General features: G+C 41.1%; 1 protein-coding gene across 1 annotated transcript; it reads left to right on the forward strand.

The window, feature by feature from the left end:
• Nucleotides 1–730: 730 nt before the first annotated feature.
• On the forward strand, nucleotides 731–24957 carry slc1a4 (solute carrier family 1 member 4). The gene is made up of 8 exons (XM_049600376.1): nucleotides 731–1410; nucleotides 7981–8023; nucleotides 10090–10155; nucleotides 15484–15650; nucleotides 15815–16048; nucleotides 17517–17711; nucleotides 17912–18046; nucleotides 18767–24957. The coding sequence occupies exons 1-8, from the start codon at nucleotides 896–898 to the stop codon at nucleotides 19008–19010; spliced, it is 1599 nt and encodes a 532-aa protein (XP_049456333.1). The 5' UTR covers nucleotides 731–895; the 3' UTR covers nucleotides 19011–24957.
• Nucleotides 24958–25357: the final 400 nt, after the last annotated feature.

Below are 25357 nucleotides of genomic sequence, written 5' to 3' on the forward strand. Positions count from 1 at the left end.
CTGCCACAAAAAAAGGATGAAAAAGAGCGAGCAGCAGCGCCATCTAGGAGACAGAGAGCTGGCCATGGTGCTGACAGCCTTGTGCTTTCCATCCATCAAACATCAGTATGTAGACCTGATGGGCCAAATCTCATGTCACATGGATTTTTAAAGACGTGTTAAAGTGCAAGGATCTGTGAATAATTTATATTAGTTGGAAGAAATAAGGAGTTTAATTGACCTCTAATGTGTTCTGTCCAGGTTTTCTTAGGCATCATTTTGTAGACAGTAGCTTCTCATGATAGTTGTTTCCCCTTGCAGTCTGATTTCAGACATCAGCTGTAGCTGCCATAAAGACCAGTACTTAAAAATGACCGCAGCATTAAAAAGGCCTGATAGGTTTGTGAAAGCATCACGCTTAATCTGAATATTATACCATGGAAAACACTGGTGCACTTATGAAGAAAAAAACAGACCATGATCATGTTTTCATAAAAAATAAGTTCTACAGAAAATGGGCCTTTGGTGGTGAACATGAGATAACATGATGAGAAAGAATCTTTGTCATTCTGCATTTGACTAGGGATAGAAAAGCCCGTCCTTTTGCTGGTTTATTCATCCACTTTGTTCAGTAGAGGAAAGTGTGCCTCAGTGCCAAAGACCCTGGCAATCTCCTCCGCTCTTGCATCATTTGCTCTCGGTATAATATAGCGGCATTTGTGCGCATGTTCCACTGGCTTTTTGTGTCGTCGCTCCTTCTCCATTGGCTCCCCCTCCGTTCTGAGCTCAGCTATCACTCCGAGCCCAGCCTTCATACAACACAGCTGCGTGCGCCCAACGTGTGTGTGTGCATCCAACCCACGCTGCCTTGAATCGGACTCGGCTTCTCACGCTGCTCCGCTCGAAGAAGAACAAGATGGAGAAAAAGAGCGAGATCAACGGGCACGCCATGCCCAGCTCGGCCTCTACCGACCGGATCCTGGAGAAAAGCGCGAAGAAGAGCTTCAGGGAGAAGCTGATGGAGTTTCTGAGCAAGAACCTGCTGGTGATCATGACGGTGTCCGGGGTGCTGGTGGGCGTCGGGCTCGGGATGATGGTCCGAAACATGGATCTTACCAGGGCGCAGATGACCTATTTCGCCTTCCCGGGAGAGATGCTCCTCCGGATGCTGAAGATGATCATCCTGCCTCTGGTCGTCTGCAGCCTCATATCCGGCGCCGCCAGCCTGGACACTCGCTCCCTGGGCAAGCTGGGTGGCATCGCGGTCGCCTACTTTCTGGTGACCACGCTGATCGCCTCAGGGATCGGGGTGGCCCTGGCCTTCATCATCAAACCCGGGGTGGGTGCAGGAGCCCTGAACACCAACAGTCTGGGACTGGAGAGCGTCACCAGCAACAAGGAGACCGCTGACTCCTTCTTAGATCTGGCCAGGTAACACCGAGGCAACACTGTAATCATTTCAACACCGTGAAAAATTAAACACTGATATGTAGGCCACTGTTGAATATGGAGCAGATTGGAGTCATAGTGAAGTAGTTCTGAGGTAAATTGTGGCACAGCGTGCCTCGGGCGCATGGGAACACTGGTACTTACACACATGAGCGCCTCGACGCACGGAGCCATCCGAGGCGTGCGCGCGCACAAGCTGAAGGCAAGAAGTGACAAGTACTGCTGCACAACATGCAGTGGCGCACGTTTCTTTAAACACACAACTTATTTGTGAGTGTACCCGCGTGGCATGGAGATACATGACATTGCAGAGCAGGTCAGTGTAGCCTGCGGTTTATAGAATTATGATGTTTGTTCAGTCAGGTCAGTTATTCAGGTCTGGACCACTGACAGTGTGGAGGAGTCCTCAGTGCATCAGGGTGTAGAAGGTTCTAGTCCCTCCTTCTGATTACGTAAAAAAGTTAATAATGAGTGTGTTGCAGAGGTGGAACCAAGTCATGGTTTTGCAAGTCACAAGTCAAGACAAGCAAGTCTCAAGTCAAGTTCCAAGTCAAGACTGACAAACTCCAAGTCAAGTCTCAGGTCCTACTTTGAATTTTAAGTCCTTGACGAGTCATAATGTGCTCTTCAGCCAATAAAATGCCATTTTACCAACAGGGTAATATTATTTCATATTTACAAAAAATCATAAATGCTTTTTAAACTTTGCAAAATACATGTTAAAATACATTGTAAAGTTACTTAGCTGTTAAGCCAGTTGTGTAGTGGAGGGTATACGGGGTATACCTACCACTTTTTCTGGCTGTTTACAGTATACCCATCTATCAGCCGAAAAGCTATTGGAATATATCGGAGAATATACCCACTTCCTCCTCGACAACCTACCCATCTACGTAGTAATATTCCCAGCTCATCAACTTCTACTCAACCACTGCTGAGACTAGACAAGCTGAACTTCACACTGACAGCATCAGCTTAAATGACATCCACACACACTCCATATTGGTAGATTTTGTTGCATGAATTATCAGATCATTGTTGCAGACTCCTTTCCAGCATCCATGACTCTCTGGACTGGTTTCATGGGAAAGCAGCTACTCAAATCCTGTCCTCCACATGCAGCTCAGTCAGTGGTGGAAAACAGCTAACAATTTTAATGTATTTGTACTTGTTGTATTGCAACTTTTACTAATTAAAGATCTAAGTACTTCTTCTACCACTAAGTTCAGGGTGCAGCATAAGGCAGTGCTGAAGTGCCACTCAGTCATGCTCTGTCTCTTGAGTGGAAGAAGGAAATGCATAGTGGACTTGTGTAGACATATTGAGATCTTGCAGACTCATATTTGGACCTAATTTGGTTGCCACTTTTAGGAGTTTTGGCTGAGTGCAAGGAGCAGCATGAGGAGCAGGGTAATCCTCATCAGTGTCATCTTGTTGATGTCATTATTACGCACATAGGCAAGTTTTTATGTCCAGAAAATACCAGCTACTGGCAACAGTCTATTCGGAGACCCATGCAGGAGGAGTCCTAATAATAAGTTCCCACAGTGTGAGGGAAAGCTGACAGCTGTTGAAAGAGTGGGGTGTATTTTGAGGAAGGGAAGGAGGTGGAGGGATAAAGCCCAGCAGCACTGTGTAGTACAAACTGAACACTGTCCGCTGCTGTCAGCATTTCTCCCTTATCACAATAGAGCAGGTGGACGGGCAGCTTTGATTTCTCAGTCTTAACGCTGTAGAGTGAGTCAGACTTTATAACTGCACTGGTCACCAGTTGCTCAAAACATTTCAGCAATCATTAAGCCACAGGATATGAAAGTCAATTCTGAACTCTTATTCTTAATGCTGATGAATTTGGACTGAAGCTGACAGTTTGGGGTCTTGGTCAGCCACAGAGGCTATAGGTACACCATGTTCTAGTTCAAGCTCCAGAGACTTACACCAGTCTGAGCATGAAAGGGTTAGACCTTGGCAGAACTTTGGATTTTATAGCATCTTGGACATGATGTTCAAGTCCAAATGTTGTCTTAATCAGTTGCTCCTTATCTATGTGAGGCATTTATATGGTTTGTCTGCCTACACACTCTCATTACATGGATCAACATTTATCTGGATCTCACTTTGAGCTCATATGTGACCTGAAAAACATCTTTCCAAATCCAGTAGGGTCACTCTTTTTACAGACCAAGTCTTTTTACAGGTTTACTCCTTAAAGGTTGTTTCAAGTTAAACTCAACACTCTTAAATTGTTCCCACAGTTATAAAATCTCTTCAAGGTTTTACAAAACTGATGATACATCATGATAAATCAGCTTGTGTTTTTCTGAATCAATCAGATGATCACCTCATTAATTCACAGAAACAACAATTTCATCTCTTGAATTTAGAAGAACAGTAGCAGTTTTTTTTCCCCATGAAAACCTTTCTCAGATTGCTATGGAGCCCTTATAGTCCCGAATGGGGAAATTTGTTTTAATCATGTGCGCCCAAGATAATGTTCTTTTGCAAACAAGTACATTTTTTGTCCGCAGAAGTTAATATATCTTGTGTTGTTACAGCTTCGGGACTTTCGTGACGCCGTATAATTTTTACATAATAATCTTGTTAATTTAGATAAACAAGGAAAACCTCCGTATTTTTTTCCTCATGAAACTTTTCTCAGAATTCCGAGACACACATCTGATTAATTCAGAAAAATAAAGCAATTTTTTTGATTGCATGATGCCTCTGTATGTATCTGTGAGGAAAATTTATCTTGAATTGAAAACAAGCATCCAGCTATTAGAGAAAAGACTCAGAATGTAGAGAGCCACCAGAAAGGCAGAATCCTTCCTCACCACATTAGCTGAATAACCCGCATCTGCTGGCTTGAATTAAAAGGATCATGAGTGATGTTTGGCTTCAATTAATTAGGAAATCAAGTTGTTACGTAACAGCTTTAAAAATCAGTCCACAGAGAGGAGGCAGTGGGGCTCCGGGAGGCTCAGTGGGAACAGCATGCCAGCTCTCAGCTCTGGTTTCCCAGAGTTAATCCAGATCCTTGCCTCGCTCATGTGACAGCGGGAAACCTGACCACCTGCATGGAAAGAACATGGGACCTCATGTGGGTCCAAGATTTTAACCAAACTATTACATTTCTTCGCAGCATTATGACACAAAGAAACAACTATAAGTGACAGTATCGTGGCTACCTGCCAGTGTGGCCAGTGGAGCCAATATATCTAACAGCTGAAGCAGCATTTGGCCCTGGACTGAAGGCAGAGTTGACAGGGGTCATGAGGTTATGGACTGAATTGCTTGGCTGTGGTCTGGCCATGGGAATAGATGTGAGCAAAGTCTGTATTTCTTTGCACAATACAGTGTGACTACAGAGGATAAAGTTACAACAAACACACTAATACATGGAAAAGGCCTGCTGGCTTCCACTAATCCCTGAATGCTTATTTTACAGTAGTGAAAATAAACTCAGCATGGTGCCTATACAGACAGACTGTCAAGGAAAACGTTTTTATAGTGGATTTATAACACTGATAAAAATATAATTTACCAAACTGGACTGTCCAGTTATGAGATAAATAATGACCTTCAGATTGTAATTTTAATTTTTGAGTTTCAATTTATATAAATAGTAGCAACCCCTTCATGTATGTGGGGTTCTGTTTGTGTCAGAAAGTTGCAGATGTATTATTTTTTTCAGGTTGTTGCTGTTATCTTTCTCTGGTCCACCACTTTGGTTCAGACTGAAATATCTCAGCAAGTGTGCATTGCCATTAAATGTTATATAGGCATTCATGCAGAGGATTAAGCCCACCGACTTTGGTGATCTCCTGACTTTCCCTCTAGCTCCACCATGAGGTTGACATTTTGGGTTTTTAGTCCAGTGCCTTGACAAGTGCTAGATTAACCCATTCACCTGAGAAAATGTTGGTACATGTTTCTGCAAGCCATAGATATGTTACATTTGCACATTGTTATGTAGCGGATACGCTGAAGCATTATTTGTGCTGTGGTTAGTGTGTGGTTTAGGTTTAAGCACAAAAACCACTTGGTTATGGTCAAAAAATTACCATGTTTTTGGCTCAAAATACCTGGTTTTGGGGGAACAAACCTAGCAGAGAACGCAGCTATGTTTCCGTAAAAAATCAACAACTTTTTGTGTCACAGTCTCCACTGACTGGCTGCTACAAAACACCCACGATTGGAGCCTAAGACACCACTGGAAAAATACAGACAGGTTGCTACAAAACACCCATGTTTGGGACCTAAAAACCTGCTGAAAAAATACAGACAGGTTGCTATGAAACACTACGTTTGGAGCCTAAAAACCTGCTGGAAAAACACAGATGGGTTGCTACAAAAACACTCACGTTAGGAGCCTAAAAACCTTCTCGAAAAAAACACAGACAGGTTGCTACAAAACTCTACGTTTGGAGCCTAAAAACCTGCTGGAAAAACACAGATGGGTTGCTACAAAAACACTAACGTTTGGAGCCTAAAAATCTTCTCGAAAAATACAGACAGGTTACTACAAAACACTTATGTTTGGAGCCTAAAAACAAGATGGAAACACAGCAATGACTTGCTAAAACACAACTGGTTTTGGTGTTTGTTGGTCTTGAACAGTTGTCTACAGTTTGGCAACTACCACCCCCTCCACCTCCTGATAACAAGGTCAGCTTATTAACTATGTCACTTTAGAAACTTTGATATGATACGTATGAAACGTGAATATATAATATATCCATGGTTTACAGAAACGCACAATGCCAACATTTTCCTGTGGTGACTGGGCTGGCTAATTAACAAATGTTAGCATACAGACATGCTAAGCTAAAACGGTAACATGGTGAGCATTAAACCTACTGGACATCAGCATGGTAGCACTGGCCTTTTGGACATGTTAATATTTAGCTTAAGACCCTGCTGAGCCTAAATACAACCTCACAGAGCTGCTAGCATGGCTGCAGACAGTTGCATATTCTCTCTCTATTGCCTGCATTCAATAGCAAGCAATTGATGAGTTAAGATAACTGCATTTATATATTTTATTTTTTGATTATATAACATTGTAAGTGGAATAATCATAAAGCACTGAGTTATAGCAAAATTGGCTAAAAGTTAATGTTCCCCCCCAAACGGGCTCTCAGCAGCACCTCATGTAATTCAAATGAGGTAAACCAGTTGACTGGATGCTTTCCAGTTCAAATGCTGCAAGTGCTGGCCAGACTGGAAGGATTTCGGTCATTCTTTAGTGAGGGGAGCCAGTTCATTAGCCTTTGCTGCTCTAACCAGGAGTGATTTTTGGAAAGTATAAAACATCTTAATAGCTTTGGTTTTTATATACAGGGAAACTGAACTTCTTACAGCCCATTAATGGGTTAAACCACATGTTGTACATCATATCCGTGGGAATCGCAGCCTGTGCGTGTGCAGGCAGGGAAATAAAACCACTGCTTTTTCACAACTTTGCTTTGTTGTTGGTATTAAACATGCACTAGACACCCCCAAACACTGACTTTTTGGTGACATTTTTTTTTTACTCAGTCTTGAATTACACCTTTAGTGAGGTGATGGCAGACAAAAATGCCTTTAGCTATAATGAAAAACTGATTTTCATGAGATGACAAGTGCAAGCAAGTCTGCCACGAGTATGGCTCATGCATGGATGGTTGTGTGTTGTCCACAAACAACAGAATACAGCTGTAAATGCTGTAATAGGGTCTGAATGAATGCTTCACCCATGTAACTTTGAACTTTGGTTAACCCTGATCTGCTTCATGCTCTGCCAACATTGTTTTGATATCTTTATAACATGATCTGTCATTGATTATCAAGGAAGTATTTAAATATTAAACTCTCTGTGGGTAACAATAGACAGAGACACCACATGTGCACAAAACTCCATCTTCATGAGTCAAAGTTACAACACTGCAATGCATTATATTAGATCTGTCCTTATAAAAAGTTGTAGAGAAATGCATTTTGCACAAGTAATCTTGCCCCAAATGCAAACAGTCAGTTGCATTTTTGTTTTTTCTTGTTTGTGGATTCACAAGCAGTATTTTTTCCCCCGCAGTTTTTGACTGGCTGGCTGAGAGGATACAAACTACAGCCATTATCTTTCATTTTTATGAATGTCTTTTGAAAAAGAAATCTCTCAGTTTAACTATCAAATACAGGCATATAGTTAGGAGTAACAGTGAAACCTCCAGGAATATCTAATCCTAGTAAAGACCTTTGTGATTTGTTTTAATAAAAGATGAACCAGACAGTAGATGAGTGCCAGAACAACTGCTCTGTCAGGGAATTTAGAGAACAGTGAACTTAATGGAAGATCCTGGGAGAAGAGCCAAACTGTAGGAGTGTGTGATGACAAACCAATCCTGTGAACAATTAATCATTTGTATGGGTCAAACACATGATTTTGAAAGACTTTCTGAGGCCAGTGTTCAGTTGTTGGCTTAAATATTTCCAGACCTTTTTCTCCATTACAATGATCAAACAGGAAAAACATTTTTTCTGTGGCTCTAACATGTTTTTCTCATTCTTTCTCAGGAATTTATTCCCGGCAAACTTGGTGGCTGCTGCTTTCCGTTCTGTGAGTGCCAGCACCTCACTTCACCACACCAAATTGTCTGCACTATTTCACCAGTTCCCCTTTTTGATCCCCGCTTTCAGTCTGTTTCTCCTTACCACCTGTGTCTTGTGTGGATTGTTCATCAGAATTTATTTCACCGACCACGCGGATGCCACTCTACGTTCATTTACAGCAGCTGTAAATCCTGGCCGGAGCACTAAGAGCCTCATAATGCCTCTTAATGAGGAGACGTACAGAATAGAGGCCACTGCTCTCCCCTGCTCGCCAAAACGCTTCTTTTCCTTGTCCCTCACCAGCCGTTACCATGGCGAAACCATTCCATTCCAGCCAGCCTAGCAACCCACCTCGCCTGGCTGCTCTTAAATGTAGCCCGCTCCACTTCCCAGAATTACGATCGTGTCTATTAAGGCTAAAATAAGGACCAGGAAAGTTCAATATTTGGGGATGAGGGGATGCAAAATGGCTATGCACACACAGAAGGCAAAGTGCAAAGACACTTAGTCATGCACTCACTCACGTATTCCAACTGATTGCCCAAAACTTGCCTAAAACCAGGCCGGTGAATTATAACCTGACAAACAAGTGCATGACTTTTCACAGGGAGAGGAAATGGAGTTTCAAAGTGCAGCCAGGTCACAGAGTTGAATTTTCACCCACCCCACCCAGCCTATGGCAGATCCCCTGTGGAATGGGTCCAACTGTGGATTAAACCAAGAAAGCAGAGGAGAGGAGAGATTTACACAACATGACAAGCAGCTAGATGCTTAAACTGACATTTAAACTAATGAAGTGTAAGATTTCTTACTCTGCATGGCCAAGTATGTTTCAGGAACCTATAGCCTCATTTAAAGTCCATAGATCTGTCAGGATGTTGGGAAGCTTTATACAAAGGGCTTTCTAAGGAAATGCAGAGAGAGAGAGCGGGCATTGTTGCAGTGCTGGTTTTCTCCTTTATTGCTGAAAGACTGTCTGAACTTTAAGGGACAGTGTCAAACTGGCCCCCAGCTCCATGCACATACTGCATTCCTTATGAGAGAAATAAACAGACATTGTTTTAAAGTGGTAACATTTTTTATCACCATTGTCATTTTCAGCCAGTGACAATTTTAAATTCCCAACCACACATCTCAACCATCAAAAAACTTGTTATCCTTTACTTGAGTTTTACGGAATTTAAATGGATAGTTAGATATAAAAAATAAAAAATACATACTGGTCCTCTAACCTGTAGTGCCATCTATCAGTTTAGATTGTTTTAGTCTGAGTTGCTGAGTGTTGGAGATATCAGCCCTAGAGATGTCTGCCGTCTTTCCAATGTAATGGAACTAGATGGCACTTGGCTTGTGATACTCAAAGCTCCAAAAAATACATTTGAAAAACAGTGTCTCTTTCCAGAAATCATGACTCGGTTACTCAAGATAATCCACAAACTAGCTGTTAGCAGTTTCATCAGTAGAAGTAGCAGTAGCAGTATATCTACTGCTAACTCACCTATCATTACTGTGCTAGCTAATGCTACAGCTCAGCTGAGGAGGGCACCAATAATGTTTATATCTCGTGCTGAGCATCATGAGTGGATGTCTGCTTGCAAATTATACACTGTAAAGATAATGGACGTACCTACCATGACATTACCCACTGGTTTGTAAACTTCTGTTTTGAAGCCTTGAGTTCAGCATGTTTGCCATCGCCATCTCGTTTGTTGGAGCCAGAAGTTTGGGCAAGAGGCTGGCACAGGGATGTCCCTTTAAGTGCTGCTCTGATTATTTGAAATTAAAAGAAAAGCTTGACATTATGAAGAATACATTTATTCTCTGTATTTCACGGAGGTAGATGAAAAGATCAATACTTATCTCATATCCATGGGTTAACTATGGAGGTGGAGCTGGGAGACAATTAGCTTAGCTTAGCAGTGGGAAACAGCTGGACTGGTTTGATCTAAAATGTTCACTAATAAACACACGGGGAGTTGTCATCATTGTGAGGATGTACTAAACAAAAATGTGTGACTGAGCAGCATCAAAGAAAATTAGCTACAACAAGTTTTCCTTTTCTTCATGTTGCAGTATGCTACTGACTACAAGATGCTTGCTGTGGGGAATGACACCAATGGGACCACCCTCTACCAAAAGGTATAAACAGGAAGCATCCCACACACACACGCGCACACACACACACACACACACACTGATACTTGCATGTATAAAATGCTAAACATTGCACCTTTGAGAGGAAATGTGCTCTCATCTGTGTCTTCGGTGACCTCTGCCAGATAAAAAACGGGGTGAATTTACTGTCCATCCTTTGAGAACATGTTTGCTCTGAGCAGTTTTTGTGTGTGTATGTGAGTCACCCATGGGTGCAAACTCACTGAATAAGCACTGTGTGAGAGACTAATGGATGACTTGGTTTAGGGAGAATGGGTTCAAGGTTGATTAGTCATTATAAATAAGGCCGTATGTTCAATCTGTACTTCAGGTCAAAGTGGGGTTTTTTTTAAAGATTAAGAAGGGATTCAGGTACACTGGTGCCAAATAAGCAGTGAATGAATAAGAGTGGATGTCTGGCTTTCAGAAACGTGGTAGAAAAACATCAGTGATTACTTACTGTTAACCTACAATATGTGTTCATTTAAATAACCCCTACTTCTTTGGTTTTAAATAAATATTGGGCTTGGGGGGGGGGTTACTTCTGACAATTTTGTAACTTTCTGAATCAGACAGTCTAACAAGCGTGGACACTTCACACAGCAAATTAACCAGTCATTCTTCACGCAACTAATTCTGTCCTTTTCTTGTACACAATTGAGTGCAACATCATGAAAGTCTTAGGTGAAAAGATGTCCAAAAGTGTGCACATTATCCTCACTTGAACGCAAAATTTCATCTGCTCAATTTCACCCTGCCTTAAATTGTAGTTATTTAGAACAGGTATACACTTTTGCACTCAGATGTGTCCGGACAACAAAGTCCTTTTAAAGCATATTGAAACCTTGAGAAGCCCTGGTGTGTTTAAAGGTGCTTTAGAAATCGTGAATGCATCCAGCTCTATCTGGGCAGTGTTATTACAGACACAGCTTCAGAAGGTGCTCGAAACTTTGGATTTGTCTCTTCCTGTGGAGAGATATCCCTCCAGTACCAACACATGAACTTATTTTTAGTAAACTGAGTTAGGGTTATGGTATGGCATCTAGTTTAACAGGGATAGACCCTGTCTGGTTTATTTTTACATTCAAATCTTGGCTGGTACAACTTTAAAACACATCCATAAAGCCTTAGTGAATCGTTTTTGTTTTTGTGACGTAATGAGCTTTCAGTCTTTCAAGAGTTTTGACCAGTAGCCAGGTCAGTTTGACCCACTAGATGTCTGTTGGGCCTGTGAGGAAGATGATTTGTTGGTTTATAAAGGGAGCAAACAAAGCCTGGCAGAGGGCTGGTGGCAGATGTCTAGATTGCCACTGGGCCTGTTAAATATAGTGGATGTTGGATCATAGATGAGTATAAGATGAGTTTGTTTGTTTGTCAGGGGGAGAGGCAGAAAATCAAAAGCAGAGTAACAGATGGATGACAATATGCAGACTGTTGAACAAAAATGTTTAATATTGTTGCACATAAGGCTTTTTAGGTTTCTACCACAGCAGCACCATGTTAGCTACTGTTAAGAAGCAATTTCAAAGGTCCTCTGAAGCACTACGCTCAAATGGTTCAATCCAGTAGATACTTACCTCACTTGTTATTGTATCACAAAGTTGGCCTATAAATAGTAAGAAATGGCAAAAGAAAAGAGGACACAAAAGCCAAATTGGTCAGAAGAGGATAGATTTTTTTTTTGGAGGAATGCAATACATTAAAGCACATACTAAAAAGTAAATCTGATCTGTAAATAACAGCACACACAAGACAACGAATATGGGAGGGGAATGTTCAGCAGATGGGTTAGGGTGTTTGAAACTCAGTGAATGACTCAGCACACATTGACTTGTACACATGAAATAGGCTACCTTGTCTGTTACAGCCTGGAAAGATCCTGTAGTGCAAAACCGTAGAGCAATCATTAATTGCAAAGGGGCTAGAAGAGTAGAGTGATCCAACTCAAGATGCTCAGACAAATCCATTGCTCAATATTAAGCGTATTCATTGGGTTCTTCTGTCGTGGAACACTGTTCTCGGGATGCGTTCATTTTCTTCATGTATCTACCATCGCCCTTTATCTGCATTCTCTCTTTCAGTGCTCACCAGTGACACTGAAGGTTAAAGCCAACCCCAGGTTCACTCTCATTTTGGAATGAGCTTTGTCCGGTTGATGTTTCGTCTCACCATATTGCCCTGTGTCCCCGATTTCCATAGCTTCCTCTTGGATATGTGCTGCCACTACCTAGTCCTGACCTCCCCTGCACACTGTTGGTGGTAGGGGGCTATACTGTTTGCCCACAAACATCCTGACCACATCAACATAAGAAGAAAGTACAGGCAAGAGGGCAGAGTCTCTGCAGATAAATACACCACCACACATTCCTTGTGGTTCATAATTGTTGATTTAGAGGGGTTTATTTTGAATGAGTTTATAGTCTACATTGTTTTTCAGGAAAATTCTGCATAATATGACTTTAAAGGTGTTTTGCGCAACTGATTTGAAGTTTAAGGAAACTGTCACTTCAAGTAAAATCCTAACTTAAGTTGTTTTGTGCAACAGGCCAGTCTTTAAACATCTTTAATGACTGATGGGTTTTTAAATAAGTCAGAGGTTTCTTTATAATCTAATTTGCTCAATTAGAACACAAGTAAAAAATCAACTACTTCTCCCCAGTGGCTATGGCTCTCCCCCAATGACCCAGTATAAGGGAACAGTTGGAAGATCTGATCTTGGCATCGGTCCATGGTATTTGTCTGTCGTGGGTCATGGTGGACAGTCCCCCCAGTGCCAGGGGGATGAAGCTGGTGGAGCTGTGGGAGAACTCAGGACAATGGAAGGGGATTGAGCTCAGGATTTGTCCCTGTCCTTATTCGTTATCCATCATCCAGTTCACTGAATCCTTCAACTGCCCCCAGATCTTTGCACCCACGCACGCACACTCTGTAGCAAGAGGTGTTGTACAAATTACTGCAAAATATATCACCACCATTGTTTCCATTCCTTAATGAAAGGCTAGAAATGAAGTCCCAGTCCAAGCTTACAGTATGTGTTGCTCCAAGACACTGGGACTTCAGACAGAAATATTCAACAACTAACAGTACAATTGCCATGAATTTGTATGGATAGTCATGGCCCTCAGAGGATTGATACAAGAACTTTCCCTTGACTGTCCCTTGACTTGGCATTTTGGATTGGAGTAAGATGTCTTGACAACTACTGGATGGATTGGCACAAATGTGGTTTCCAGAAGATGTCTCCTGATGACTTTGGTGATCACCTGACTAATTCAAAGTTGACATTTCTGGTTTATAATGAAATTAGTGACTATTGATAATTATTGCCCTGAAATTTGACATACACATTAATGTTTCCTACAGGATACATGGTAGTTGTTCCTCTGATCTTTCCTCTAGTGCTATAAAAGGTCAAAATTTCAATTTGCCCAATGCTTGACTATGACTAAAAACTAATGACATCAGCCTCAGCTGTACTTTGTGTTCAGTGCAAATATAAGCAAATGTTAGCGTGCTATCACGCTCAGGCCTAACTACTGTATGATGGTAAACATGCAGCTAAATCTGCTAAAGATCAAGACTTCAAGTCTTTACTAGTAATGGGCACAGCACAACAATTACTGGTGCAGTTGTTGGCAATTAAAGTCTTGTTCTCAGTCTCCTCCTGACAATGCTACTAGAGAATGTATAAAGAAAAACAGACATGAGAATCCAACCAACATGTTAGCATTTTCATTGTGAACATGTCAGCATGCTAAAGTTAGCATTTAGCTCAACCATGCACTGTGCCTAAGTACAATTAAAGGCCCAGACACACCAAACTGTCATTTAAGAACTAGTGGCATTGAAGGCCAACTGTTGCATTGCCTCATGTGCCTTGTGTCTCGGCCAAAAAGTTGCACTTGAACACACCGCATTGACTACAGCTAATGGCCAACTACCACTTATGTTCTGTGCCTGTGTGAGAGGAAATAAGTTTAATTACTAGCAGGCAGCGGTAGCAGTCCCAGGAAGTGTTCCAGGCTTTGAAGCCATGTATTGTAGTGGCCCAACAGTGGAATTACAACTTCCAGGGCCGTGATGTAATGTCACTGGGCTGAAAAAGACTTTTCCCCATAGACTTACATTCGTCAACAAACGTCTGTAAATCTGTCCACGCACTATTAATTCTGTATATTCCACTGAGACTTTTCCTTCTTCTGGACTTCATAACTAAGCTGCCTTGGGATACTCAAGACTAGCCACTGTTATGGAGGTTCGGCAAAATGTAGAGAAAAAGTAGGGTGACCATATTTTGATTTCCAAAAAAGAGGACACTCGACCTGGCCACGAGATAGCCTACTTAAATAATACTTGCAGTTTACTCAAAGATGCCTTATTTAAAGTTTATATGAATGGATAGAAAATTCAGTTTTATTGCAAAATAATATCTCTCAGAGACAGAAATTTAGATAGGCTTCTCAGAGGTTACTCAACTTGCTTTTATTATGCCTAAAATAATAATCTTTTTACAAGTTTCAATTGCACAAAAATAAATAGGCTATAAATGTAAAATAAATGTAAAATCTCTGGAATGAAATAATGATAGAAATAATGTCTCTTCTGTATTAGAAAATCCAACTTTGAGCTCCCTGGCATCTTTATTAGACACAGAATCATATGTGTCAGCTTTGCACACGGTGCACTCAGCCTCCCATATATCCCGGCCGGGTCGGGATGGTAAGTTGGGAATTTTTTCTGCAGTTCATCTGTGAAGCTGCACTTGCACTTCGGCATCTTGGAAGCTTAATGCTGCACCACCGGTGTCTGCTGCTTCCTCGTTGGAGATCCGCCGATAAGGCAGCCTCTCGGGGATTACGCACACACACACACACACACACACACACACACACACACACACAAGGAAAACCGGACATTATCGTCAATTTATAAACACACCCCGGACGCCCCAGACAGGACGTGAAAAGTGGACATATTCGGGCAAAAGAGGACGTTTGGTCAGCCTAGAAAAAGGCACCCAGCCGCAGATGTATGATGCACATTTTAGTTGGCAAAATGTTGAAACACTGTTTTTACTTGGCACATAGGCTACACATTTTTACAGGTGGAGAATGTAAGAATCCCTTTAAGGTTGCATACCCCTGGTCTTACCAAACCAAATTCAACTCTTGAACCCTCTGCATGGCTAGAAGGCAGTTTCTATTTTGTCTATTTTTCCATTGTTATTTGAACCCACCAGAGGGTTCTTCACACTTTCCACAATCTCTTCACTGTGTTTGCTCTCTTACAGTCTGACTCTGCTGTGTGTTTTAGGTGCCTATTGGTACAGAAACAGATGGCATGAACATCCTTGGTCTGGTATTGTTTGCCATGGTGTTTGGCGTGGCGCTGAGGAAGCTGGGAGATGAGGGGGAAGAGCTCATTCGTTTCTTTAATGCTTTCAATGAGGCCACCATGGTGCTGGTTTCCTGGATCATGTGGTAAGTAGACTTGGATGCAGAAGGGATATTTGGACTGCATCGGATGGTATTTTGTGACAATATGTTAAAGTTCAGAAGAAGAAGGCACTGACCGTCTGTAGACCTATTAATCATTTGTTATTGTTATCATCACACATTCCATTCTTTCCTCTTGTGTCTCTCAGGTATATCCCTTTTGGCATCATGTTCCTGGTGGGCAGTAAGATTGTGGAGATGGAAGATGTGGTTCTTCTGGTCACTAGTCTGGGAAAATACATCTTTGCTTCAATCCTGGGCCACATTATCCATGGAGGCATTGTCCTGCCGCTCATCTACTTTGGCTTCACACGCAAGAATCCCTTCAGTTTCCTGTCAGGCCTCATCACACCCTTCACCACCGCCTTCGCCACCTGCTCCAGGTATATTTTCACACAGAGGCCTGCAGGTTTGGGCTGGTGGGTACCACCTGCAAAAAAGTTGTGTAACGGGTAACAAAAATATAATTATGTAGATTCATGGGTTACGGGTGAAAATGAGCTGAATGTGGGCGGGCGGTGGGTGAGAACAAAAGGTGGTGCCCTGTGCTGTACAGGAATGGAACATTTTGTTTGCTTTTCAGTGAGAGAAATTTAAATGAAATGAGTAAAAAGTTTCCCTATTTTTAGCTTTACCTTTGGACAGTGTCGACACACTGACCTTTCTCTGGCTATTTCTGTCATAGGGTGAATTCGTAAACAAGATCGACTGAGGATATATATGTTTTGCAGAGGGAAAACCTTTTTCCCCACGTGAACTTTCCTCTTACGCCACACACAGGAAACCAAATTCTAGGCACACATGCGGGCCTCTTATGGGATAACCTTTCAGAGTTTAGTAACCCCTGTGAACTTTGCTGGAGCACCATCCCCAAGACAAACTTCACATGTTTCTTTCAACACTATATTGTAATGCATAGAACAATGCAGCGTATTGGGACCATTATTGGTTTAAATATTTAGATTTTTTTAGGATTAGGATTTTATGACTCAGCACTACAATAAATGATGTTAGTACAGCCTCTCAAGGAGTCCTTTGCAAGGGATTTAGATATACCATATTATCAGTTAACATTATGATTTTAAGAAAGACATTTAGTTGGATATTAAGTTGCAGAGGTGGGACCAAGTTGTTGTTTTGCAAGTTACAAGTAAGTCTTAAATATTTGCACTCAAGTCCCAAGTCAAGTCCCAAGTCCTAAACTTTTTGAGTCCAAAATAAGCCATAATGCACTCTTCACCAAATGTAATGCCATTTTAACAAAAGACTAATAATGTTAGCCAAGCATTAGGTCGCTAGGTTATATAGCCTCAAATTACCATCCTTTGTGCACCTTCAAATGTCGAGCAATCATGGAAGTTGTTGCATCTCCATCTGCACTTTTTGACCTTTATGTTTCAAGCCAAAAGGTTCAAATCCAAGTGAAGTCAGAAATTATTGGTGTTAATTCCAAGTCGACTTGCAAGTCTTTTTTGATTTTGTCAAGTCGAGTCTAAAGTCATCAAATTTGTGACTTGAATTTGACACGAGTCCAAGTTATGTGACTCGAGTCCACACCTCTAGTATGTGGCATGTAAAAACAGCAGAAACATGCTTACATGTTCTCACATACTTGTTAGGAGTAAAGCTGACTTTTAATATTACATAAACAAGAAAAGCTTGTGTGACCTATTTCACGCATTTCAAGTTCCGGCACATTATAATTTAAAAATCAAAACTCTTATGGCTTACGTTTATTTGGGGGACAAAGGTTGAGAAGCTTGTATGTGAGATTACTATTTGTTATTATTTTCACACCAATGGCTGATGAAAATGAAAAGATTAATGCTCTATATCTCTTTTTCTTACCAGTTCAGCAACTCTTCCCTCTATGATAAAGTGTGTGGAGGAGAACAACGGTGTGGACAAACGTATCAGCCGCTTCATCCTTCCCATCGGAGCTACTGTTAACATGGACGGAGCGGCCATATTCCAGTGCATTGCTGCTGTCTTCATTGCTCAGCTCAACAATACTGAGCTGAACGCTGGACAGATCTTCACCATCCTGTGAGTTCAAGGGATGATAACAAACTCTCTTCCTGTTGCTCAGCATAAACATTAAGAGATGAAAACATTAGCAAAATCATCCATCTGTGGATTTGTTCTCACATTTTCCAGTTAACAAGTCAACTCTTCTTTCAGTCTGTTACAGTGATATTAATAGTAGTACTATATAATTCATATGGTTATTCCATCATTATTTCTAGGGTGACAGCCACTGCCTCAAGTGTCGGTGCAGCAGGCATCCCCGCTGGTGGCATCATTACCATCGCCATCATCCTGGAGGCCATCGGCCTGCCGACCAACGACCTCTCCCTCATGCTGGCTGTTGACTGGATTGTGTGAGTAAAGCCTGTGAACCCCACTGACACAAATATCACAAAACACACACAGCTACGTCCAATCACATCTGCACACATGTTGCCAACATAACATTAAGCAAAACGAGACCAGGGTTTCCTAACTGGCATTGCAACAAAGGAAAATGAAGGAAAAGAGTTTGAAAAAAAAAAAAAGAATGTTGAATTTCCCCCCAGTAACATTGCAACATTGCGCTGCAGAAACAGAGCAAACACACACACAGCAGCAGGTTAAACATGAACAAGTTGAAATACAAAAATGCTTTAGGTCTGTTTCACGAGGCAGGTCACAGTTGGTGCAAAACTCAGGCTTCAAAAGTCATGTCAGGTTTTATTTTTGTTTCCATGTTGTGGAACAAAACCATCTGTGCTATGGTGATAAGACACTTGGCCTTGTGCAGTGTTGTAGTGGTTTCATGTATTCGCTTGTGTGGGCTGATAAGGAGATGTTGAGCCCTGTTCAGTCCTTTTTCTTAGTTTTCTTAGGAAATACTGTACATTTAACTCCAAATAACAGTTTAAATAAGATGGCGTTCAAAAATGATCCATGGTAGTGGCTGATTACTCCAAATGATGATAGCAGGTAAACGATGGTAACTCTTGATCCAGGACTAACTTTGACCATGTAATCTCATTTTCTGTGTGTTTGCTAAAAGTAGACTAATCCAGGCTGTCTGTCTCTTATGTCCACTTTGCATGCAGGGATCGTACCACCACGGTGGTGAATGTGGAGGGCGATGCTCTGGGTGCTGGTATCCTCCACCACATCAACCAACAGGAGATGAGGAAGCAGCAGGAGCAGCAGAAGCAGCAGGAAGCGGAGCTGGCGGAGGTCCGGGTGGAGGCCGTGGCCAACATCCAGGCGGAGGAGGAGACCTCACCGCTGGTCACACACCAAACCAAAGCCTCGGCGGCCATGCCGGAAGCCATCGAGTCAGTCCTGTGAACTCAAAGACTTTTTCTCTAGCCCCCTGACCTTTTGACCTATCAGTACTTCTGCTGTTGTTGCTGACGGGACATCGTTCTGACACAGTGTCCATCCAAAAAAAACAAGGTCACTGATGATTTCACTTGTGAGGAAAAACAAAGTGCCATAGTAACAGTCTGTCTAGAGCACTGACAGTTTATCTTGTACCTAGTGCTGCCTTTTGTGCTGTCAAAATTCAGCCACTTGGTCTCAACAGCTGGGTTTCCATCCAGATATTTTAAAGCAGATTAGGTTATGATGATTGGGGATTATTGCATTTGAAAAAATTTCCTTAATCCAGCTAAAAAGTTTTTTTTAAATTCTCATTTGAGTTGGATTTTTTTGTGTTTTTAAAATTATTGATTAAGGCATTTTGCGATGAAAACACAGTGTGTGTTATATATCCCTTAAACATTCCCATAAATGTCGTAGCTCTGTTTGACTGATACACTGTATGAGATGCTCACGGCCATAAGTTTGTTCATGAGAGCATCATCAGGTACATTTCTTTGTTTTATCTTCAGACAGCAAATACAACGACCAACATTAACCACATAACACTAACAACTTGCCAAATGCTGACAAGTCCAAGGGTCTAACACATGCTTGACAGTGTCCGTTATAACCTAATTACACCTTTGGGACGTCTCTTCACTCACTTCGCTTCAGCTGGTGGAAGTGTTTGCAGTTTACATTTGATTTTAGCTCACTGCTTCACACTCTTTGCTGCATGGAAACAGCAAATTCTGCCTTTCAAAGTTAAATCAGATTGACAAGGAAACTGTTTGGTCCCAAGTTTCAAATAGTTGTTTGTCGTAACTCAGAGAGGTGTTTACAAGATGTGCCCAGACTTTTATTTGCTGACCACTAAAGTCAGCCGACAATGTCAAACATTAACCCCTTCAAATGACAGGTTAAAGATTTGTCCTCACACAACCAGTTTATCTGGTGACACACTGGCCCAGTATGGTAAAGCATTTTGAACATTGGCCCATTTGAAACAGTGTCTTTAGATGTATGCATTGCCATTATGTATCATGCGGGAAAACCCACTGATACATGTTATATCCCCCGACTAATCCTATTTATCCCTGAGTAAACAGAACACTGGGGTTATTTACATAACCAAGGTTCTCTAAATCTCTGACACCACAGAAAAAGACCTCAGAAAAAGCCAACTGCACACATAAGGCACATATCTTAACCTGCCTTCCTTTCCCAGTTGATTTCAGCATTTTCTAAACATGCTCCTCTAAATGGCTACACACTGAACATTCAGATATATCAGCTAACGTTGGCTGGCCTTTAAAAGTCAGATTTATGCATCATCAGTTTGAATTAAGCGAGTTAGCTGTGCAAATATGTGTGAGTGTTGGCATCTTTCTTACTAATAACCTGCTTTATTTATAAAAGAAGCATTTAGCTTTGTTGCTATTTGATTTTGAGAAATATGCTACAGAGGAGACTGTAAAATAGCTAACATTAGTTTGTTTGGGTCTTTGTTTGCGAGCTGACTAGCCAGATAAAGCAATGTTAACATGCAGCTATCATTAATGCCCTTATTTTTTAGCTAATGTTTGCGTAGATAATATCACATGTAAACACTAAGGTGTGCTTAGCTGACCTGATACATTAGTTAGCTAGCAATTTTAACAAAATAAACAGATGAAGACAAAAGCTGAAGACCGCCAACATGGCCCCCATAGAGTGAGTTATTTAAAGGCATCTTGATTAGTCCCCCAGGGTTTGAAGCCAACTTTGGTCATGGCCAAACAGTTGAATTACAACCTCTGAGCCCATCATGTGATGCCATTGGGCCCAAAAAGACTTTTTCTATAGACTTATATTGTGAAAGAGACATCTCTAAATCTGCAGATGCATTTTTTGAGCGTCACCATCCCTGTGATATGACTCATTCCACTATCAGGATTAAATCCTTTGTTCCAATAACAAGTCCAGAAGAACCGCAAGATTAAATCATTTTATTTCCAATCAAGTTAGGGAGCGCTAAACCAGTGGATGTCTCTCCGTTCAATTTTTTTGGGCTTCATGCACCTCTGAGCAATTTTCATAGGAGTGAATGATGTCCCGGCTTCAAAGCTGTATCCAGGTCCTTTAATACATCCATGATTTTGATGAGCTCATTGGATCCTGTTAAAGACATAGCCATGGAACATAATTACAGTTAATCAGGCATTCGTTTGGAAGTACTGTAAACACACTAGTTTGTTGAAAACACTCCAGCCTCCCATTTATTGAAGAACAGATACAGTTGTCAGGAAGGTCAGTAGTTAAGGGTTATAAAATTCCAGCACACCCACAAAGAACTGACTCAAAGCTTCACCATATGATAATACACAAATACTCCCTTAAAATGTTTAATGAGTCTACATAATTCTGTTTATCATTATTTTCTGAGTTGATTTTAGAGTATTTTTTCTGTGTGGTGTTTCAGAGGCTTGCGTCATAATATAAGCCTGAAAGTTACATGATGTTTGTTAATACCTGTATTTCAATTGTTTGAAAAGCTGAAGTCGATCGTTCAGTTCAAACCAGGCTATGCCACAGGCCCTGAGTCTTTACCAAACCTCTTCCTCTATTGACAATAGCAGATATTAACTCAATGGCTGACGACTTACAGCACATTTTTAATTCAGTCTGTATGATACATTTGAAGCTGTGGTTGCTAGATCATTTTAAAGGGAAAATTAGTCAAAACATTATCATGGCTCAAGTGTCGGTTTTCCTTGATCTAGGGATAAAAACTATATGGATTTGCAGCATGCCATAGTTGTTGCACATAAAGGAAACTGCCAAATTTGTGACTATTTAGCAGAAAGTCTCCCTTTAGGATGCAGGACTCAACTGACAGAGAGCCTGTGCTGTCCTCTAGTGGTGGCAAGCATTAATGTGAAAGTAGTACTGAGGGTGATCATATCGCAGAGCTAAGTTGAACCGTTTCTGTGTCTGCTGAGACACTTGAGAGTTGGCTTTGTTGAATAATAACTGGGATACTATTTCCTGTATCTGATCTAACATTGATGAGAAAAACCCTAATGATGAGACTGCTCCAGTCCTGTGACGTTATACTTTATTTTCAAGTGAAACCCACTAAGAGGTGAAGGAACATCATGTTTGTGAAATAAGCTTAATGCATGTTGCTGTCCCCTGATGTCTGAGACGCTCTTTATGAAGTGATGGTGCTGCTTTAGTTTTGGATCACGATTGTATGTTGAAACTTTGTGCTCTATAGAGAAAATTTCGTACTCATCACTTGAGATTTAACAGATGACTTTTCTAAGCTAACCACTGCTCTGTTAACCTGAAGCTTTATGAGTATAACTGGTACAATCACATGTAATTACATATGATGTGGTACATGTACTATATATATATATTTGATATTAATTTATTGTAATTGTTTTAACTTTTTGTATTATTTGTACTTTCTCCTTTTAACACTTTCTCTCAGTGTCAATTTTTTTATTATGATAGAATTTTTAATGAACTCTTCTGCCAGTGTTTCTGATAACCTCTTGTTAGAAATGTGATTTAATTCCTGTTGTGTGTTTTTGTTTTGGAATAGCTGCTACCTTGCCTGTACCATGTCACTGTCTAACACTGTATGGCTGTCTCTTTGCTGTTGGTCCTGCTGTCTGTCAACATTAAAGGTGTTTCAGTACATTTTTCATGCAACGCAAACACAAAGGCTACCGATTTTGTACTAGTTATAAGGCCATTTTATAAACGTTTGGTATTACAATTGAGGTTTATGTCAACACAAGCTGTTTGTCTGATTGCATGTAGTTGAAAAAGATGCCCTATGAAGGCTTTTGTTGAACCAGGCCCATTATACAGGAATAACTGATGCAATTTTAAGGGCTAATCATTTTTTCTGACCATCACACATTAGTATATGATTGATAAGGTTCTTGGTCAGTACAGTATGAATCAGAGAGTTCTTGGCCTGGTGCTGATGTTTCTGTCTCGTCAAAATGTCACAATTTGTGCCAGAGCTTTGTAACACTTAACTCATCTGGCAAACTCATTCATGCCCAGCCAAGTTGCCAGAAGAAAATGTTCGCATTATACGTTTCTGCAGACCACTAATTCATTTCATTTGCATGTTTCATACGTATCATATGTCTAAACTGATATAATATATGAGCTGACTTGACTGTCATTGGAAGGTGGAGAGGATAGTGGATGGCATGACACCCACAGGTGAGATGCCTGCTAAGCTGCAGAGCACTCAAGACCACTGTTCAAGGACAAGAAAGCTTTTTAGCAACCTGTCAAGGCATTCCCACCAGTGTTTACGGCACTGAACCTGGGTGTTTTAGCAGCACATTGCAATGTTTCCCAGTGGCATTTGTGGCTCTGAAAGTAAGTGATTTTAGTAGCACATCCCAGTGTTTCCCTCCCCAAATCTTGGTGTTTTTCTCTGACTTGTCCCTGCTTTCCAGCTACAACTTGTTTGCCACCGAATGTGGGCCAAACATTGTAAGCCAAAATATAATCTTTTCTTAACCATAACCAAATGGTTTTTGTGCCTAAACCCAACCACACCCTCCCCACAGCTTTGTTGAGAAAGTTTCAACGTATCTGCTACAATATAATGTACAAATCCTAAGTGCTAATATCGTAGGCAACTGGACTGCTACGAAGTTGCATATACCAGATCCACACCCTGTGTAGGTGGGAACCCTTGCAGAGTCGTCGTCGGGTTCCCACCTACACAGGGTTTATAGCCTGCAACTTCGTACCAGTCATTTAGAACTGAAGAAGCTTCTTGGATGAGAGGCAAAATGTCTTCAAGAAACGCAAGTAAGTCCAGTTGCCTACGATGTAGCACTTACGATTACCATGACCTGGATGACTGAGAATCTTCACCAACATAATGTACAAATGTATTGTATTTGTGGTTTGCATAAATGTAAAAAAAATTTCCAGCAATCCTGCCAATGGAAAATCTAACATTAGTACTAGTAATATTGTTACTCTTAATTGCCATCATTATTATAATGATAATAAAAATAGAGTTTATGAAAGCATACTTTTATTTATTTTAATTGAGGGTAAATATACATAAAACGTTCTCAGCCAGCAGAATTTAATTCATTAAAGTGTACAGAAACTTTTTTTTTTAAATTTGGAACTTGATGTTGGAGAACAGGAAAGAGGGTAGAACCAGAGTGAAATGTGAAGAGAGGCTGAGTTTGCTGAGGAAACTAATGTACTCTACTGTGTAATGTACTGTGTAGTTGTGACTGGAAAAGTGTTATAAATACAGTAAAGACCTCAATGGCATGTGTGTCACGAGGACTTTTTAGTCAGTACATCCTTGATTTCTTTCCTTTCTTTGCCACTCCTGGAAATTGTTTTTCATCTGCCACCATGGAGGATCATCCAATCCCTTATATACATATAGACATAAGGAAGAGACATGAGTGAGGGAAGCAAGTAGAAAACACACACACACACACACACACACACACACACACACACAGGGGACAAACAGAGGCACCACATTCTTTTAATCCCAAAGCATTTCCAGACTTGGAAATTTTTTTTCTTATTTCATAGCTTTTCCAGGAATTTCATGACCGTGGGAACCCTGCTGACATCCCCACCCATCTACACACCTGTTCCCATTTTCCTCATCGGCCCTACTGTTTGTAGCCGGCTCTTTTCCACACACTTCTTTTTCCAGCGAGAGTTTCAAAGTTGCCATGTGCCTCATGCCTTTGCTTTCTAGCATAATCTGTCTATTATCTGTCACCTGTTTCCTACCTGCCTGCCTGACATTCTGCCTGATCCTTTGATTCTTTTTTAACGCTTTTTGAAAAGTTTGCCTGTTCAGAGTGCCCTCCTGGTGTTGACCCATGTCTGACACAGAATTCTGTAAGCCTGTACTGTCTCTGGTTCAATAAATCACTGTACTGTACCAGTAAACCTCCAGTGTCTGTATTTGGGTCCTATCCTCTTACCCTCCAAACACCAGCCATAACAACATGTCAGAATGGAGAAGAGGCACATTTATTAGCTCACATTTTTAGGATATTATATGATCGCCAAAGGCCAACAGCTCCTTCATAATAAGATACAGTTTCCCTTTCTCATCAAACCTGAGCAGCTGCTGTTGCTACTCAGCAATTATGACTGAAAAGATGATCACACTATCTGTTCAGGATTAGAAGAGCAATTATGATATCCGCTGAAGGGACATGTGTCAAAAGATATGCCTCTTCCAAAGCAAAGTTGTGCTCAGTGCTGTTTAATCTCTGTCTGGCTTCAAAGATTAATGAGACTTCTGAAGCGAGTTG

Source organism: Epinephelus fuscoguttatus, linkage group LG16, assembly GCF_011397635.1.
Source record: "Epinephelus fuscoguttatus linkage group LG16, E.fuscoguttatus.final_Chr_v1".
Lineage (NCBI taxonomy): Eukaryota > Metazoa > Chordata > Actinopteri > Perciformes > Serranidae > Epinephelus > Epinephelus fuscoguttatus.

Coding starts and splice junctions, on each gene's coding strand:
- slc1a4 (XM_049600376.1), top strand. CDS start 896: ATGGAGAAAAAGAGCGAGATCAACGGGCACGCCATGCCCAGCTCGGCC. Junction 1,411..7,980: donor TCCTTCTTAGATCTGGCCAG/GTAACACCGAGG, acceptor ATTCTTTCTCAG/GAATTTATTCCCGGCAAACT. Junction 10,156..15,483: donor GGACCACCCTCTACCAAAAG/GTATAAACAGGA, acceptor TGTGTGTTTTAG/GTGCCTATTGGTACAGAAAC.